At 41.6% G+C, this 19,930-nt stretch overlaps 1 protein-coding gene across 2 annotated transcripts in view; it reads right to left on the reverse strand.

Annotated features, from left to right (window-relative positions):
• Positions 1-19,930, reverse strand: part of mdn1 (midasin AAA ATPase 1) — a 69,649-nt gene extending 49,719 nt beyond the window's left edge. Inside the window, exons 1-22 of one of the 2 annotated variants that reach the window (XM_038726454.1) lie at positions 19,636-19,930; positions 19,116-19,342; positions 18,572-18,796; positions 16,212-16,319; positions 15,757-15,949; positions 15,470-15,679; positions 14,878-15,009; positions 14,676-14,779; positions 13,756-13,870; positions 11,753-11,937; positions 6,645-6,726; positions 6,400-6,495; positions 6,133-6,245; positions 5,335-5,483; positions 5,119-5,179; positions 4,530-4,741; positions 4,338-4,441; positions 4,023-4,167; positions 2,562-2,658; positions 1,913-2,026; positions 671-818; positions 346-453 (exon numbers count right to left, since the gene is read on the reverse strand). In XM_038726454.1, coding sequence (XP_038582382.1) covers positions 346-453; positions 671-818; positions 1,913-2,026; positions 2,562-2,658; positions 4,023-4,167; positions 4,338-4,441; positions 4,530-4,741; positions 5,119-5,179; positions 5,335-5,483; positions 6,133-6,245; positions 6,400-6,495; positions 6,645-6,726; positions 11,753-11,937; positions 13,756-13,870; positions 14,676-14,779; positions 14,878-15,009; positions 15,470-15,679; positions 15,757-15,949; positions 16,212-16,319; positions 18,572-18,796; positions 19,116-19,342; positions 19,636-19,731 — 3,024 coding nt within the window. In that variant the 5' untranslated portion in view covers positions 19,732-19,930. The remainder of the gene's footprint in view (positions 1-345; positions 454-670; positions 819-1,912; positions 2,027-2,561; positions 2,659-4,022; positions 4,168-4,337; positions 4,442-4,529; positions 4,742-5,118; positions 5,180-5,334; positions 5,484-6,132; positions 6,246-6,399; positions 6,496-6,644; positions 6,727-11,752; positions 11,938-13,755; positions 13,871-14,675; positions 14,780-14,877; positions 15,010-15,469; positions 15,680-15,756; positions 15,950-16,211; positions 16,320-18,571; positions 18,797-19,115; positions 19,343-19,635) is intronic. The other variant, XM_038726455.1, reaches the window with a different exon arrangement.

Below are 19,930 nucleotides of genomic sequence, written 5' to 3' on the forward strand. Positions count from 1 at the left end.
CTCATGCTCTGGTGAATGACTTTCAATGTGAAAGGTTTGTGCAGGAAGTGTCAAGGGTCTTAGACAACAGCTTAACAGCAAAGTGGAAGCGATTGGTAAAATCTAGTGAATGTAAACCGTATTTGAGTTAGAAAGAGAGCCGCAGAGTGGTGAGTGTGACATGACTACTTCTTGGAATAACTACTATGGAACTGATTTACTTATAAAACAGGTTAAATTACAAATAAAGGCCTGTCTCCAGTACTAACATGTTGAATACCTGCATCTCTCGCCAGTAGGAGGTACATAAAGGCTCAGGCCACTATTTAAGATTTTGCTCTGAGTGTAGCTGTCAGAATGTCTTACTTGTTTGAGAAACTTGGTGTTCCCCATCAGGATGTGCTGACACACCAGTTTATGGACCAGAGGGTGGCAACTTCTGCCCAGCTGAGTCAAGAAGCTCATGCAGAAACCCTACAACCACAAATCAGGGAGACCGTCAACTTCAAAATACATGCAAGTGGTATAAAAGGTAACAGTAAGTCAAAAAAGCCTGTAAGGAAAAGAAAGGTGGCACTAAATCAAAAGTACTGCTATGTCTCCTTATCAGTAATGCTAAATAGGAAAAAGATTTTCTTTTGGATGTCAGTGAACTGACCCTTTAGTCAAATTATTTTCTCTAGGCACCTACCTCGTAGAGTGAGCGCTGTACACTGGTGCAGGGGTTTGCTGCTGCATACTTCAGTGCCCTGCACAGAGTACGCAGGCTGTAGTGGGGTCTGTGGCCCGTCCCATCCACCAGATGTGATTGGGCCTCCTTTCGTACTGCCAGGTAAAAACTGCACATAAACACAAGTGTTACAGGAACATTAAGAAGGAGTGAGGTTAAGGTTGGAGCAGGGTTGTTCAGAAAAGGATTTGCATGTGCTATTTTATATTTAGTAATATAACAATAAGGAAACACAAATGTTATGCAAATATCTGTTGCACTAATAAAAGACAATGACAGAGAAAATTGTATTTACATCTTTACTAATAAGAGCCTTGTGCTTTACTGTCTTCTGTTTGATTTTCAATTCAATTCTAGCAAACAAGTGAAATCAATAAAAATACAGATTAAGTACTTTTTTTAAACCCAAAAACATACTGACTACTCAGCATTGACTAGTGCCTGTCAGACTATATGCAGTCCCAACAAGCTGCACATTCAAGGTGGATTTTTAGTGTCAGAACCTCACTTTCTGGAAACAAAGAAGTGGCCTACACACAGGCAACAAGCCTAACAAGGCGGCCTGCATGGAACCCAAAAAGCCTGTAACAAAGTGTGCCTTTTAAGTTCACACTAAAACTAAAACTTTTTTTCTATCGGCCAAGCCCTCAAAGTACAGGAAACCCCGGAGAGGCAGCTAGGACATCACCAGGCCTTAAAGGAAGAACACATCAGCAGCTGCATGGCCTCTACTGCTGCATGAGCAGCACTGAAAACTCGTCTACTCACTGTTTGAGAGCAGACAGTTTTTTTGGGGGGTTTAATCTTTGTTCTGTGTTTACTGAACACACTTTTGGATCTCGAAGGAAAACGTTATTCACAAGGTATGGCTCACACCGTTCTGATCGAGAAGATAGTGTCTATTTATTGCATTTATAGGTGGGTGAAAGGGGCCCTTGTGGGACTGTTTTCTCATTTGATTATCGGTCCCTTATTCCAGGGTGGTGCCCTGTATTTATTAATATTTATTATAATATCAACAGCTTTATTGATATTTCTAAAACAGCTTCAATATTTGTTTATTTAGCTCATAAACAAACCTGCTCCTACCAGATACCAACATTAGTACAACTGTCTGTTACCGTCTTGCCACTTCTGGTTGTTATCAGTACTGTCTGGAGCAGTGGTAACTTGATTTCACCTGCTAAACATGTAAAGGCTAACCTTATGATGCCACTGATGACGTTCCTGTGTGGATTCAAACATTTGAGGTAGTCTGAAACCAGAATCTGCAGGTCTCCCTCACTCTCCAGCTCATCCACATACAGCTCTGTAAACCTGGGGACACACACACACACACACACACACACACACACACACACAGAAGGTTTACAGGTTTAAGACTGACTGTGACAGCAACAACTATGACAAAAATGATTTCCCCTGACATTGTCAGGGATGCAGCTCCCGGCTGTGGCTCAGGAGGTAGAGCGCGTTGGTCGTTAATCGGAAGGTCAATCCCTGGCTCCCCCTGGTTGCGTGTCGAAGTGTCCTTGGGCAAGATACTGAACCCCAAATTGCCCCTGGCGGCTGTTCCGCCCGTGTATGAATGTGTTTGACTGGTGAATGCAGATGTAGTGTAAAAAGCGCTTTGAGTGGTTGAAAAGACTAGAAAGGCGCTACACAAATACAGAGCATTTACGTCTAATAAAGGGTGAAATGTTTCATTTCTGTGTTGAGGTACTTCTTTCTGTCTGTAACATCGTGAATCGTTAATGTGCGCTGTGTGTCTGTAATTTCAACTAACTAAAAGAAAAGAATAGCCTAGTATAGCAAGAAGTTTCACTTTTCATTCACCTCTGCACACACTCACCTGTTCCTGAGGCCCAGGGGCAGGTTTCTCTTCCCCACATCAGTAGCCGGGTTCATGCAGGCAAAGAGCCGGAAGTCTGGGTGGCGGATCAGAGGCTCTGTGATCAAAAAACACAAAGAATTTGGCAACAATCCTAGGCATACATAATAGAAAACAATGCTAAACGGCTAAATGTACATTTGATTCAAATGACAGTGACAAATCTAGGTTAACCACTTTGATCTTTTGAAGGTCACATTAAGTGTCTGGTCCAAAAAGTTGGATGCCTCTTAAATTATTTGGTGTTGGTGGAAACACAGTGGTGCATTAAACACTATAATGAGGATAAGCAGATTTGCTGCAGTTTTGTTTCTACACTGCAGTTTCTGCTTATCTTTGAGACGCCACAGTGTGACCACACTCTAATTTCTCTCTTATGTGTGTGTTTAGGAAATGGAGTGTTTGTAAATACACCAAAAGTATAATCATTCGCACATGTTAGGTTTGGCTTCTGATAGCTAGTTGCAGGTTGATAAAGAAGCCCAGACTCACTAAACTAAGAACAAATCTCTTATTGAATCTTCCTTGCCCTTTCTTATTAATTGTGTGCAAACCATTCAGGTAGCAGCTTCTCATTTATTGAATGAAAAACACAGCTGGCAGCAGATTATAGAAGCTGTAGCTAATTAAAGGGATAGTAAGCGATTCTGATCCAATACACTTTTTATTAAATGCAGTTTTGTGTGCGTTCTGAAAAAAATCTGGTTTTCCTACACAACCATGGCTCTGTAAATGGAACTCGGAGCGAGCAACACAACATTATTTCAGCCAATCCGCCAACAGGTGGCGGTAGCGTGCTTGTGCATGGGGTCGGTGGGAGAGGGTTGTAAACACTTGTACATTCAAACATGCTGGACTCATTAGGGGACTCTAGGCACTGTCCAGAAGGAGAGATGGCGGAGAGCCAGCAAAGAGGAAAAGGTCTGAAGAGTACTCTTTGTGAAACAAGTTGAGGCTTTCAATGCTGGCAAAACCTCCGAGATTTGATCCCAGCTGGTTAGCTTGGATAGCTTTGCCACCGCAGTAACTGAGCTAAGAGTAGTTACATTACTTGCTGTATGTTTGTCCACTCTGATGTTATTACAGTATTTGTCCGTAAAATGTTTGTGAAGGGTTTTATGGCCACGAAGACCTAAAAACACAACTTTTCTAGGACAGTGGGATAATCTGGGTTGATTGATAACACTTAATGCTACACTAAGCTGCCTAATATTACAGGAGACATTATGTTCCTTGTTTGCTTTGCATCTGATACAAACGTATTGTCCTCTCGTCAGTCACTGTACTATTTTAGAATCAGAAAATGCTTTAATCTCTGGTTATAATTGCTGAACACTGATCAATCTAACCAAACAAGGTCCAGGATTCAGATTCAATAAAATGCTATTAAACCCCAACCCTATGGGTGATAAAAGTCCTCACCAGTGTCTCCACGGTCCAGCAGAACCAGAGACCCTGCGCTGCCCTCCAGCAGTCCACTCAAACACTCCAGGGTCTCTGCTGAGGCCAGGTTTATCTCATCCAGCAGGATCCAGTGGCCCTTCTTTACTGCCTGAGCTAATGTTCCCTACAGAGGAACACAGAGGTTAGAGCTGCTCCACCAGGGCAATACATACCTGTACATGAGTTGTTTCAGCAGTTTTGTCTTCATTTGACAGTTGACAGCATAGAAAGCGAGAGCGAGCAAGCTGACTTGCAACCAAGGTCCCTGGCTAGACACTGAACCTAAATCCTTACCTCCACAAAGGCAAAGATCATGGCCGTCTCGCAGGCTTGGATCTGCTGCTGGGTCTGGCTCAGCTTGGAAGCCAACGCCTCCCACTGCTCCTGCAGTAAGGCAGCTGCACAGGCACACAAGAAATATTAGTCTTTTATTGTGCTACAATAGCACACTAACTGTTATCATGGGTACCCTTTCCTGTGCACTACCATTTGATTTCTCCTGCAGCTCCTTAGTGAGAGCAGACTTGCAGACATGGTCCATGAGTTTGAGCAGATCCTGCCAGCGCTTGCCCCTGAAGCAGGTCTGCACATGCCCCAGGAAGGTGAGGTTCTGCTTCCTTGAGTAGGTCTGGGAGAACAGGTCCTCAAACGCCTCCCGCAAAGGGAGCAAGATCTGCTTGTGGTCTACTGGCTTGTACCTTTAGACAGAAAACAACAGTTATAAACTGGAGTTTCATTCCAATATAAAACTTCTGCCAACCACCAGCCATGATAAAGAACCACTCTGCACTCCTATTCTGTTACTCAGAAAATGCTGGAGTTGGGAGATGCATAATTTCAAGCCAACTGGGTTGGATATAGGAGATGTAACCAGCAGCTGCACTGTACTTAATTAGGTACCCTTCTTGTAATCACACAGTTGTCTTTACAGAGTGTACCTCTGATGCAACACAAAGCGTTTTATCCATCAAAATGACAGACAATATTTGAAAGTAACAAGACAGGAAATCTGTAAGTGATGGAAAATGTTGTGTTTAAGTTCAAGTTGCTAAGGAACAATTTGTGTGCCACTCACCCTCCAAGCAGGTCAGCAGTGTCACTCTGCTGGTTCATGTTCACAACCCGCAACCTGTGTCCTGGATTGAACAAACAACAGAGAACATTTGGATCAGTACAGGTGACAAACCAGGTGCATCGATTTATAGATTGATTTTTTATCAAACACTTTATATCAGTCAGGAGCTATTTGAGGTTCAAGGACATTTCAACATGTGGACAGGCAGAGCCAGACCTGTGACTCTGGCCAGGTGTTGTACAGCGGAGGTCTTTCCAGTTCCGGTCTCTCCCACCAGGAGAACAGGCTCCCCTTTGGCTACACACACACTCAGCTGTTCCAGCAGCACAGCAGAAGGACGTGTGGCAGCAAAAGTCTGGTTGGCCCTGTCCATGGCAGTGAGAAACACATACATAGATACTGTTGTCACAGTCTAACCCCCTCAACCATAAAATACTTATTATTTGAACATGCTTTTAAAAATAAAGTTATACCACTTAACTTAACTCGTTAAATGTGTTTACTATTGATACAGTAAAGAGTTTCTTTCAACTATTTTAAAGAAGTAGTCTGCATGGAAACTAAAGGCTGACCAGTACAAAAATCTGAAAACTGGAGTACTGTGCAAGATTTTTAGGATTATATTCATCAATTTACTAAAAGCAAGGTGAGTGAACAGAAGAAATCTAAATCAAATCAATATTCGGTGACCACCATTTGCCTTCAAACAGCATCAGTTCTTCTAGGTACACGGGGTGGTGCACACTAACCTCAGTTTTTGCATGCTACAATAAAAAGTCACATCTCCTTTGTTTTCTGACACCAATTCATATTGACTTCGGGAAAGAATCCATGTGAATATTTGGGCACAGCTTGATGGCTTTGTTTACTAAAATGTAGTTTCAAATCAATTCAATGTTTATTCAATTTACCAGCAGGGGTCTATTTAGTTCTAGCAGTATATGTGAATGAGCTGATGCATGCATGGTGTCAACAGAGGTCAAAGGGAGCGGGTGGGCAGGATGTCCCACTTACACACTCAGCTGCACCGCTTCTGTCTGCTTTCGATCCAGAGCCACTCTGCCCACTGAGGCCTTCAGCTCGGTCAGTAAGATGCCCGGCTGATACATCTGGCAGAAGTGCTGAGCCTGCAGACAAACAGCAGCCAGGAATTAAAATCCCATTGTTTTGTTTTACGAAATGTAGATTATCATATAAAAAGAGGGAGAAGATCAATGCTGTTGGGGGCATCTAAGCTACAAATCAACATTTTTGCAAAAATAGGCTTGTCAAAACAATTACCTTCTCTTTGGAGATGTTGAGCTTGCTTCCAATAATCTCTGCCATACGCAGTCGACTTTCAGGACGAGACAGCATGGCTGTGAAGCAGTCAAGAGCCTGACAAAGAGAAAGACCATGAAAGGCATCAGTCGAATATGACTGAGCAGTACCAACTTTAAGACAACTCAATGCCATTTTATGGCAGCTGTGTGGGGAAGATATTTTTCTCTTGATTTCCTACTTTCGAAGAACTCAAACCCACGAACCTCTTGGAAGACATGTTGTGCTGTGGCTGATGAGGTGCTATCAAAGTTAACGTTAATCCGCTCACACCATTTCAGCAGGTCCCTGTGGAATCATAATGAAGACACATCAAGAAAAGAAAAACATTAAATGCATGTAATGTATGAATTTTGATGCCTCTCATTTCTCTTGATCATTATTGAGATTACACACCTTGGTTTGAGTCCATCTATGGTAAATTCAACTGACTGGACACGATTTTGAAAGGCAGACTCTGTTTAAGGTCTTACAGCTAACAACGCATATCAGAGCAAAAACCAAGTCATGAAAGTGCTGCAGAGCTCAGAGACAGAGCTCAGTTTAATGAAATGTATGGGGCTGATTGTTCTTATGTAGTTTGTATGATGCTTTGGCAATATTGTTGTTACACATTCATGCCAATAAAGCTAATTGACAGGAGGGACAGATCTGGGGATGGAACAATTATGCTGCATTGAAGGTTCCCAAGAACACAGTGGGCTCCATAATTCTTAAAGTGAAGAAGTTTGGAACAACCAGCCTCTTCCTAGAGCCTGGCCAAATGGGGGAGTAATTGTGGGAAAGGGCCTTGGTAAGAGAGGTGACTAAGAACCTGTTGGTCACTGGCTGAGCTCCAGAAATCCTGTGTGAAGATGGGAGAAACTTCCAGAAAGAGAATCAAGGCACGGCCAACGTAATGGATCTACACCCAATCAAAACTACACAGGAGTGGCTTAGGGACAAGTCTCTGCCCGGACTTTACTTTAACTCAAGCAAAGGGTAAAACGTAACAAAATGGGAAAAAGGTGAAGAGGCCTGAATAATTTTCTGAGAGCACTGGAAATAAGCAAGAATGTAGACCTAAAGTACATGTACCTTCTTAAATAGCATAAACCCTAATTACCTAGACCAACAAACATAAACATTGCAGGCCAAGCTATAAGGTTAGTTACATTGATCCATGAAAAGCATATGTACTATTGAAGTGCAGAGCATGGAAACTACCAACATATTGATTTTATGGCTGAAGCTTCACCAACAGACCTTCTATGGATAAACACAGTGAAAGCTTATGGAAAAGCACCAGGGCAGATGAGTGAGTGAGTGAGGAGGCTAGAATAAACATGCCCCAGAATGACCTGTAGAATCTGTGATTCCAGCCCATAGTTCAGAGAACATTCCCATCAATAACCTATTGACCACATCAGCAGCTAGTGGAAAGCTAATTAAAGTCGTGAAGGCTGTCACTGCTGACTGGCTGGTAGTTTTGATTTGGGGGGTGGGGCAGATGTAATGGGGGGCTAAAGTTTTCTATGTTTGGCCCCATTGATGATGACTGCTGAAGAGCAGCTATTTGGGAGTTACGGTGCAGAGAGGCCATGTAAAAAAGGGCTGTCATATCTAGATCATGTAAATGGCACGTGGTCCTGCATGTCTCTAAAATGATGGAAGCAGTCCCATTCCTCTTTGATTTTTTCCCCATACATTATGTTGACAAGTGACTGACCATGGAAGCATCCCCAGTACTTTGAAAGAAAGAAACTGTAGCGTTGAACTGATCTGGTTCATTGACAAAAGTAAAGGGTATAAGACTGAGAACATAAATACTTAGGAAGAGTTCAGTGCAGTGAGATACATCCAATCATCATGCCTTTGCTTATGTGATGCGTTTTGTGGAATTAATCAATTTAGCAATTTGAATGAACTCACTTTTTTCTTTATTATTACACAACATTTGTTGTGTTCGGGGTACATTTGAACTTTGAAATTTGAGCTCTGGGTGGAGTCTTAGGGTGTACTCATTTGAAGAGTCTTAGTCTAGAGTATTCACAGTTTGTACGTGCAAAAAGAAATTGCTTTTACAAGTTGTGACAGCATTTAAAACGGCCTCTGAATCACCCCTCACATCTTGGAGATCCTCAGTGATTCAAATAGGTCTGGTGTGGAGTTCATTAAACACTGTCAACCAATCACAGCCTTGTAGGTAGAATTGAAGGGCACTCCAACAATTTTACACAAAGGTCAGTTTACTTCTGATGGTTAGTGCTCCGCAGCCTGTGAAAACAGTAGTACAAGGCTGAATTCAGACCAAATGCAGTGAAAATGTGGCTAGTCAGTTTAGGCTGTGGCAGGCCGCAGGGGATGGCAAAGAATAAAACGCAGCAACTGAATATTTGTAGTTGAAATTTGACATCAGGCAGCAGTGGCTAATTTGTGCTTACAAAGTGCTTCCCAGCCTGAAATATCAGTTAAACCAGGCGCTATCCAGGCAGAGGCAGTCCTCTCCCAGTTGTGTCCTGGCATGGTTTATTTTGTGTACCCAGCTTTGATGGATGCGTCTATGCTGGAAAAGATATCAAATATATTACTTTCGTTTGCTTCAGCAGTGGTCGAGTGACCTAGAGAGTGAATAAGGGGAGGGAGCACCAGTAGCGAGAAAGCCAGTGAATCTGAGAAATTAAAGTTAATCAGAATTTGGCCAAGCCTGTTGTCAGTCCTCCCCAACTGCAACTACAGTTTCCCTACAATTTAATAGGTAGCCGAGCCCCAGCAAGTTTACATCACTCTTTTGGGAAAAAAGCGCTCTCTCTCGCACAGCACAGTTCCGGGCACGGTACAGAGCAATCACACTGGTCAAACAAACTGGACTTTGGGGGTTAAACGTACTCGGGCATGGTGCGGATCGGCTAGTGTACACCCTTAGTTTTGAATGATGGTCTTCATGTTGTATCAGTGGCTTTATGTGTCATTAATTTTAATTCATACAGTAAATGTTGAAATTCAAAGTATTTCGGAATTTGTACAAAATATATGTGCATTTGTAGCGTCAGTGTTAAAAAAAAAAAAAAAAAATAGGGGGTACTGATTTAGAATCGCTTATCCCACCTTCAAAGGTGAACAAAGCCAACAGGTCCATTTTGGCAACATCATGCCTTTTTCCATTTATATATTTAAAAAAGGAGTTGTGTGTTAGATCCCCCACACTAAATGTCACACTACAGCACCAGCATCTCATACCAAACAAATGGGCGCTTTGGGCCACCAGGCTCTATTGAGAAAAACAGTAATTTTACCTTGCAAATCATCCTAACACACACACTTCATTCAAACTGGACAGAAACAAATTAAATCTTTGTCTTTTCACTGTGTCAACAATCACCAAATCTGGGTTAGTCTAAATAAACCATTAATTCACTAAAATATTCTGGCTTTACGCCTCAGCTGGCAGGTGCAACTCCCCATTATTATTTTCCTCCAGATAACTCTGACTATCAGGTTGGACTTAATAATCCCACGTTTAATCTCCATATGGTATCTTTCCGTCTGCAACTCAAATAAACCTTCAGGTAAATGGCGCCATGATTGGACATGTCATCCACTTTAACTTTACATCTTTGTATCCAATCCCTTTTCTCTTCCTGCATCTAGTGTAAACAGAGTGTGTCGCAGAGGATGAAGGTCCCTCCACACATTGAAAAGCACATTTCCTTCCACGCACTTTTCACCAACTTTGCGATGGGTTATTATTTCTCTTAAAACTAGACATATACATAGGCCCTCAGTTTCTACAGCAATATCAAATAAGAATTTTAAGAAGCCATAAATGGCTTTTGGGCCATGCATTTATGTTCACCATTGATTAGTAAATTGTCCTAATTTTACCCCCCAGAGGTATCAAGGTCAGGGTATTAAGGGGAAAAGCCATCCATAAAGAAAGGGCCCAGCTGTGTTTCAATCTCTTTCAAGCTAACAGATCAGTTACCCGTTACCCCCCAAAGCAAAGCAAATTCTAAACTGAAATTTTGCCTTCACTGGAGTTAGGGCTGAACGATTAATTGCATTTGCGATATGATAAAAAAAACAGTCTGCAGAAGAAGCATCAACTTGGTAAATTACCCTGTACCTTGCTTTCTTGTTGTAAAATGGCCTTAAGCTTGACAGAAGCTGACACTACATGAACTTTAGTGTCACACAGGGAATGAATGTAGCACCCACCACCCGCGGGTAACATGGTGTTGGTGGTAGAAATCGTCGGGTGTAGTAAGGTAAGAGTAATGTGGCGATCAGCGCCAGCGTCACACACAGCCACCAGTCAGCTCAGGAAACATCTGTGAAACGGCGTTTCGAACAAAACTCACAAGTCTGAAAGAGGTGCAGTCTGTCCCGAGTTACAGCTGCTGACCAGCATCGGAGGGGGGAACTCCGGTGTTGTCGGAGAATTACTAAACTTGTCTATTAAACACGAGAGGCGTCACTTGGTTTTATTGTCGTTGGCCAACTTTTGAATTGAACCTCAAACTGTTTTTGTTGAGATGGACTGAACTGTGGGTTTTGTATTGAGCGCTTACTGTAGAACACACTGTGGTGAGTTAGTTTTTCTTGTGGTCTGTAGGCCGACCTGATGATATATCATATTATTTAATGCCATGACTTGACTCTCAAATGATCTTTCTCATATTAGAATTTGATATTTCTTCTCCACCATTGCTCATAATAATTCATGCATCACCTACTTTCATTTTAACACAGGCCTGGACTACAAGAAGGAACAGTGTATGTTTAATCTATGTAATGTTGTGTTGGTCAGACTATAGACTGACTTACTGCTTGTGAAGTTTTGAATAATATAGAAGGTAAAGCCTGGAAGTCTGTGTCAAATGTATCAAAAACTCGTCTCGGTTTCCTGCAGTGTACAATTTACTTCAGAGGTCCACAACTCAACTTCTTCAATGAGAGTCAAAGCGGTGCCTAGCCTATCATTTTGCTCTCTTATCTCTGCTTCTGGTCTTTGTTTTCCTTGAATTCTGTCAGTTTGTTTCTCATTTGGATAGTGATTTCCTCCTTAAACGTTTCCAGGTCTGTTTTCAGTTTTGCAGGGCTTGTTTGCTGATGCCAAACTCGTTTGACATGATGCTCACATGCTGCTCTAGCGTCCCGTCCCACAAGAAGTCCATTCAGAATAAAGCAAAGAATAGCACAACGTGATCTGTTGATGTCTTATGCTGAAATCACTAACTTAGGATAACACATCACTTTACTCTGTCAAATGTCATTAAAATACTAGATAACAGGAAAGTAAAGAGAAGAGAAAAAGTAGTGAGGTGGGCCTCACCTTAGTGACAGGGCTCTCCCCTCCAGTGGTGAGCTGTCATCCTTAGACTTGTGCTGCTGGCCGGGGTCAGGGGTTTGGAGGCTGCTTGTGTCCAGATCAGAGTGTCTCTCTCCAGTTAGCTGGCAGTAGATGTCCAGGAGACGGTCTGACACCACTGTCAGGTTCGGATACCTACTGATGAGCACCTACACACAGTGATAGGGGGTGAGCTCATAATATTTTTACAGAGAAAATAAAACTGTAAAAAAATTTGAATTAGAAAAACATATAGACCAGAATTATTATGGTCTCCGATACTAAATGCACACCCACACCGTTGTTATCAGTTACTCTGGCTGATTAGATCTCTAGTAAGGTTGAAGTTGGGTGGCGTTGCACAGGGAATTCTGGGATGTCACCAAGAGATCAAATGGGGCCCAACAGAATCCATTACTTTCAGTAAAAACTTTGTAGGTATTACATCAAGTGGGCTGGAGGACACTCATTTGTGATACTGTTTTTAAAAGCTCAGACAAGTCGATGGGATAAAACTTGTTAAAACTCTGTTGTTGCTGGTGAGGAACCTCTGAGTAAGAGGCAGTGGGGGTAATAGAGGCTCTAATTGACACCACCTTATTGGTAAAATAAGATAAAAACAATTCACAGTCATCATTACTTCCAGCTGAGGCACAAGGAGGGGTTGGGTTTACCAGCTGATCCACAGTCTTAAACAGAAACCTGGGATTGTGTTTATGTGTAGTAATGAGTTCAGAAAAATAGTGTGTTCTCGCATCCTTAACCATGTTATTGTAGTTAATTAATAAATCCTTCAGACTGAGGTAATGGACTTGGAGACTGGAGTTTTTCCATCTGCGCTCTGCTTTCCTGCATTCCCTTTTTAGGCTGAGAATGCTGTCATTTATCCAGGGTTGCTTACTAGCTTTAGACGTAGGCCTAACCTTTAGAGGAGCAGTAATATTTAGTGACGACAAGCAGATATGATTGAAGTGATCGACCAGATTGTTGGTGTTGGAATCAGACTCGAATCAGAATGCGCAAAACTTTGTTCATTAAAGATGCGAGAACACACGGAGCTTGGTGAGGCGGCATGAGTAACAGGCGAATCGCAGCTAAAAACAATACATCTGTGGTCAGATATGGTCATGTCCAGTAATTCCACAGAGGAAATGCTGACACCCGGGGTAAAAACCAAGTCCAGTGTATGACCACGGTTATGTGTTTGCCCTTTGACATGTTGTTTGAAGTTAAAAGAAGTGGCCATATTTAAAAAGTCAGTTGCATTAACATTGTTGGGGTCATCAACATGAATATTAAAATCGCCACAAAGAACAATTCTGTCATAATTTAAAACCAGAGTAGATAAAAATTCAGGAAGTTCTGATAAAAATCCTCCAGGTGGTTTTGGGGGGAGAACTTCAAAGGAGTTAAATTCATCACAGCATATTTGATGACATTTAAACTTTTTCCTATACACGCTCACTAGCCCACCACCACGACCACTGACCCTCAGTTGACTAAAACAATCATATTGAGGCGGACACAGTTCAGATAGCTGGCTATAGTCATTCATTTGCAACCAGGATTCAGTTAAAAACATAAAATCTAGATTTGCAGACAAGATAAAATCATTTAAGATAAAAGTCTTACTTGAAAGTGATCTCACATTGAAGAGAGCCATTTTAAATGAGTTTGTTCTAGGTGCTGGAGTTGGTGCAGTTGTCCTAATCATTAAGAGATTACTATGATTTCTGTGTGGGATGTGCACATTTCGGTTTACTGGTCTATGCGTGATGATGACAGGAATAGAAGTCTTTGAAACAGTGCTGGGAGCAGACGGCTTTACATGCCAGCAGGTGGAGACAGTTGTTTGTGGCAGTGAGCCAGAGATCTGTTCAGTGAGCGGTGGTGTGTCCAGGTGTGCTGCATGAATGATTAGTCAGCATAAGTGAAAACACCTGTGTGGGTAGACTACAGGCGTACAGGGCTTTAAAGCAAACGCTCACCTTCTTCAGCTCTTCTCGTGTCATGTTGCCCATTTGCAGTTTGGTCCAGTACTTGTCCAGCAGCGCCGCGTGAGAGCTCTGTGGTTTGTGCCAACTCCCACCACTGTAGTACATCCTGCAACACACAAGCATAAACATGTCCAACAAACTTTTGTACCTTCCCATGACAAACACTCATGGCCACTTTATGCACCGTTTGGCCAGGCATGTAGATTGATTGCCTCCATGCCACGCCGCATTGGTGCAAATGGTGTAAAACCAGCTGACCTGATGACCAGTGGCAGCAAATGATATAAAAAGGAAAACAATGGTTCATAACTTGTGGTTTGTTAACAATTTTTGGAGAGTGCAACCTGTTGGAAATATTATATGGCAGTGAGGACGTGGTCACTCGTTGTGAGATGCTATTCAGCTGGAAGTTGTTGCACTCCTCACTCACAAGTATTTCCAGCACATTTTCCTTGCAAACATTTTCTGCTGGAGTGAATGGAGCGGAGCGGTTTGGTGAGTTTGCTTACTCTGCCAAGTTTTTTGGTTTGAAAAAGGTCACCCAGAATTCATTGTAAATTAGTCACACTTAAGATAGTGAAGAAGTACACAGGTTTGTTCAATGGATGAATTTAAACAAGTATGAAATCTGGCTATTAGTTTGATCTAAGCCATAGTCAAAGTGAAACTTTAGATGCAGCCAAGAGAGGCTTTTGACCTTGCCTTCGACTGTGACTATTTAGAACAGGTACAGAATAAACACCTTCTACATGGTCAGCTCCTAGAGGTTTTTTTTTTTAAATACAAAGATCTTGACACATTCAGATAGTCAGGAAACAGGTTACCACCAAAAAGCTTGTAACAATCATGTCACTACAGTGCATATAAATGCTCTGAATGAATGCACCTTTAGCATGTAATGACATTCTTACCTTCTTGTGGCAAAGAACTGAAATCCTGGTGCAACATCGATACAATCCTCCCGCCCTGGAATCATCAGCTTTTTGTTCTCCATCAAAGGCAGGAGCACAGATATCTAAAGAAAAAGAACACCCCAGTCCAGTTGGTTTGTCAGCATGGTATATTCATAACAAACAGGTCTAATACTAAGAAGGTTCTCAAGTTTTCACACACCACATCCAGAGGCGCGTGGTCAATGTCTTCTAAGAGGATCCACTGGCCTTTAGAGACCGCTTGTGTCAGCGTTCCTGGCTGCCACACAAACTTCCCTGGTATATCAGTACAACGGTACATCCCCAGCAGCATCTGTGAAACAAGCAAAACACATTCACATCTCCATCTAACTACTGGTTAACTGGGGTATGCCGGTGATATACTATTGAACGTCTATAAAGTTGGACACACAAAGGTCAAAGGACAAAAATGGCGAGATAAACAGACCATTAGGCCCTATTAAGGGCCACACTTTACAATTCTCATAATGCAACTCCACAGTGTCTTTAATAATCCCATTCCTGCCTCCTTGACGTACATTTCTTTTAGACCTCACATCTCTAGTTTCTAATCCAGGCTTCATGTTAAACTGTTAGCTAAAGCAGAGCTAAGTCTGATGACATCACTATGACATCAACAGGCTTTTTTGTTCTAACTTTGGAAAGTTCCCTCCAGAGCCACAGACATTATTTTACTGTTTTCACAGGCCGAGTGGAACTCCTTGATGAGGTGGAGTGCCACTTCAGTTTACATTGATTCCATGCTCCCTCACCTTGCTGTCAGTTTGATCCCCAAGCTGGACCTTGAGGATCTCTGTAGCTTTTATATGTCCTGTGACAGCAGCCATAAACTCTACCAGGGCAGTTTTTCCACAACCTATAGGGCCCTCAAGTAGCACAGGCTTCTGGGAAGCCACAGCCAATGCCAGTCTTCTCAGATTACGGCAGGTTGAGTCCACCAGCACCAGATCCTTTTGGTTCATCTGCAAATAGAGATCAACATTAGACCAAAAAGGTCCACAGCAGAGACGATTTTATGTGAAAACCAAAGGATACATACCTGGTCAGCATGTCTAGGCACTATCCTGGGTAGGACAACACCACAGACTGCCACAACATTCTGGGACAGGTCCTCTGATACCACCTGGCCCCTGGTAAACTTATTAGCTTTCTCCTGGCGCCACATGACAGAGCCTTGATTGGCTAACACCAAAGCTTGTTCTACTTCCAGCTGTTGAGTTTCTTCCAAAGCCCTAAACAAGGAACAAAGAGAAAGTACTGTAAAGCACTTTGAGTGGTCGGTAGACCAGAGAAGCACTGCATAAATAAGTCAATTTACAAACTCATATTAAACAGAATATTAAATTAATATCACATTCATAACAAAATATACTGAAAATGACCCGTGTTACAGCCATTACAGGCTCTGAAGAGTGCCACTGCAAAAAATAAATCCTTAATACTCTACTAGATAATATATAAACAAATGACAATAGATAAAGGAAAGGTACATACTTCATTTTCATTTGCAGGATTTCATCACTTGAAAGCACCTTTCTCAGAAAGATGGTTTTCTGATTATCAGTCATATGAGAGACCAGCGCTAAACAATGGGCCGTGTACCTGTGAGGGACAATGGGAAAATACAGTACATTTCATTTGGGTGGTGATGGAACAGTGGATAAGACACATGCCTTTGGTTTGAGAGACCTGGGTTCGAATCCACTGAGAGACATAAACGTGTCCCTGAGCAAGACACTTAACCACTAGCTGCTCCAGAGGCGTGTGACCTCTGACATGTATAGCAATTGTAAGTCGCTTTGGATAAAAGCGTCAGCTAAATGAATAAATGTAAATGTTCTTGTAGTATGCCTTTCATCAGCTTTTTAAACAACAATTTTAACGCTGCTGTAACAGCTCAATGTAGGGCTGGACAATAAAACAATAAAAAATAATTATCACAATATAATTATTTTTAATAACAATATAGCTAATGTTCAATAAATATTTAATAAATGTTTGATTTTATTCACTTGAATCATACACGAATTAGGACTTTTTTTTATGAGATGTTTATTTTGTTGAGGAAAAGGGACTGAAAATAGCTTATGCTTCATTTTACTCATGCATGTTTGTTGACAAAAGATTTTATCATAATTGTTTGAAATGTTCTACCTCAGATTTGTGAAGTGATCCACTGTTTGTCACATAAAGAAAAGTTTAAACCACAAATAACCATCAGATTTCTTCCAACTTTCACTCAGGAGCAAAAATCAGCCTTTAAACTCGAAAGAAATAAGGATTTGATACTTATCGTGATAATTATTGATAGTGAAAAGATATGAAACTTTTTTATCGTGATAACATTTTTGGCCATATCATCCAGCTCTAGCTCAATGTAAACACACAGACAGATATGGAAGGAAAATTAATAGAGGGTCTGTCCCTCAGTCAGGCCTCCCTCCCTCCCCACTCTCCAAAACACACATGAACAGAGTGCACACAGGTTGACAGGTAGGTAGGCCAGCCAATTAGCTGGGGTTATTACATATTCCTGCCACAGCAACAGATACCGATTTTTAAGTCACTGCTTTCGGGATGTAAAGAGTATTTCAAAAAATGCTTCTGTAATAAACTGCCTAGTGTATAAACTGCTTGTAACAAACAAAAATGTTTAACTTTTAATCAAGTTAATTTTTGAACCAACTTAGGTTTAGGGTTAATGAATTTTAATTTAGATATGCCAATGATGGTGGCTTTGCAGCCGGTTTGCCTCAGTATGTTAACACTTGAGCTGCTGTGAGTGCCCTCTCTTGCATTTCTCTGCTTTCTCCAAATCCGACAAGTTAATCCAGGAGGTAAACAGATGCACATGTGCAACAGCCAAACCTTATGATACATGATGCTGTGTTACCATAGCAGCTGCAATGCAGAGATTACTTTTAACATGGGGGTGATGAAAAATATATAATAATAAATAAAAAATAACAATTTTAAGTGACTGCTGGTAATAGTATCACATTCCTCGTGTTGATAATCCTAATATATGATGAAGTAATCAGGGTTTGTGCTGCTGTTATAAGCCATTTCCAGTTTGCACCACATTCTTGGGTCTGACTAAGATGCTCCTAAACTCTAGATGGTTGTAGGTGAGGTGCAGCTTGTTCAACACACGTTATGCAAAAGAACGTATGTCTGTAATCAATGAGTCACCACGGTACAGTAAACTATCAAGACCAATATGGAGTACGGTCTAGACCTGCTCTTTTATGAAAAGCGCTGTGAGATAACTGTTGTTGTGATTTGGCGCTATATAAATAACATTGAATTGAATTGAATACCAGGACCCTGAAAATGAAGCAGCTAAATGGAATTCAGCCAAAATAAATTGTATTATTTACACCTGTGAAAAAGGCCGATTGTAGAAAATGTAACTATACTTAATAAATAATTCATCACAGTGAACATCTATCAAAGCATCATTGTGTATGTGAGTTATTTGAAAAAAAAAAATTACCAAAAAATGAAAATATTACTTTGAAATTAATAGAAGTACACATAATGTTGTACTGCAAGTTTCAAGTTTCTGAAATTTGACTTTCAGATCTTAAAACTCAGAAAATATTATAGTTTCTTAAATTAAAAACAAGGATGGTAGTTTGGAAAGTAGTCAGCAGTAAAGTTACGGTTGTGTCAATTTGCTGTAAATGGGCTGAAACATGCAAACACACCAACAGACTTAGAAATAAACCCAGCTGCTTAACTTTAAACATTCCTAAACTGACCGACACCCACAAAGACATCAAGGTTACTATTTTTGGATTTCCACAAATGAAACCAACTGTGTTTAAGGATGTTACCCTGCACGTACATACCATCGGACCATGACATCGCTGGTGAGCAGCTGTGATACGCAGGGACTCCAGTCCCAGAGCATTCGAAACTTGGCACAATCACTCTGGAGGAAACGGAGGGTGGCACCCATGAGGTCACGCAGCTTCATCCGCCTGGGGCCATACTGAACAGCTGATGACTCTTCACTGGTGAAGAAGAGCCTCTGAAACACTGGGGGGGCACTGTTGAAGTACCTTGCAGCAAACCTTATAGAGAAAAGCAAAAAAATTAGGCAGGGTGGACATAGCCTGCTGAGATGCTGGCAAAAATAAATTGTGTGCATGAATACTCTTGGAATACTATAATAACTGCCCTACTGCAGCTTTGTACACATTAGGTAATGGCAGGCTGGAAACTGCAGCAAGACCGCTGACCCTAAAGGGCCCCAAGAGCCCCAGGTTCACTGTATTTGGTTTGTACCACAAAACTTTTAGAAATACATTCTTAGAAATAAACTAGCTGTAAAGCTTTGATGACTTAAAATTATTGTGTGCAAACATTGCAAATTGAAGAGAGCCCACTTACGCCTGTGCATCAGGACTGATGCCGAGAACTTTGCTAAGGGCCACACACAGGCGCTCATGGAGGTCATGGTTGATCCTGCCACCAGCTTTCACCTTCTCTGCATTCCGCTCCAACAGGTCGAGAACGAGCGGCCGCAGGTGCCGAGCAATCAGCAAAGTATAATCCTTCTCTATCAGCAGCTGAGCCAAACACTCCAGAATACACTGCCTGTCCCGCTGGCTCCATATCTGAGGACATATCACACAACAGGAAGGTCCCAATTAAAATACTGACTGGATTGGATTGACATAAACGCCATACATAAATGAATATTTCTTTATAATATTTACATCCTAGGTATTAGAAAGGCACAACGTATACTAAAATGATCTATTATCAAGTCAGCGACTACTGACATGTGAGAGGAAGATTAACGTCACTGCATGCTGCACATAGGACACGTTTTGAGACACAGTGTGAAAATAAACAACTGTAAACACATTGTTTTATTCCATACAAGCCAGGCATGAACACATCTTACCTGTTTTGACAGATATTGGCTCAGTTCGTTATGACTTTTATCAACATGTCTGGATATGGTGCTCAGTGATGGCAGGCTCAATTCTAAATTTTCCATCGTCTAATTAGTCGCATCTGGAGGAGCGATCTACAGCCAAAACACGCTCGCGCTGTCTCTGAACAGGTGCCCTGGTTTACTTTTATTAAACCAAACTGTGAGCTTCATCACGCGCTTCACTGTCTGAGGTTAATCACAACACACAAGCACGTTCCCGTCACTGGCGTTAAAATACCGTCCACATGTGAGTGAAGCACAA

This window comes from Micropterus salmoides, unplaced genomic scaffold (genome assembly GCF_014851395.1).
Source record: "Micropterus salmoides isolate LMB-PRFRI ecotype aquatic unplaced genomic scaffold, ASM1485139v1 Ms_hic_scaffold_18, whole genome shotgun sequence".
NCBI lineage: Eukaryota > Metazoa > Chordata > Actinopteri > Centrarchiformes > Centrarchidae > Micropterus > Micropterus salmoides.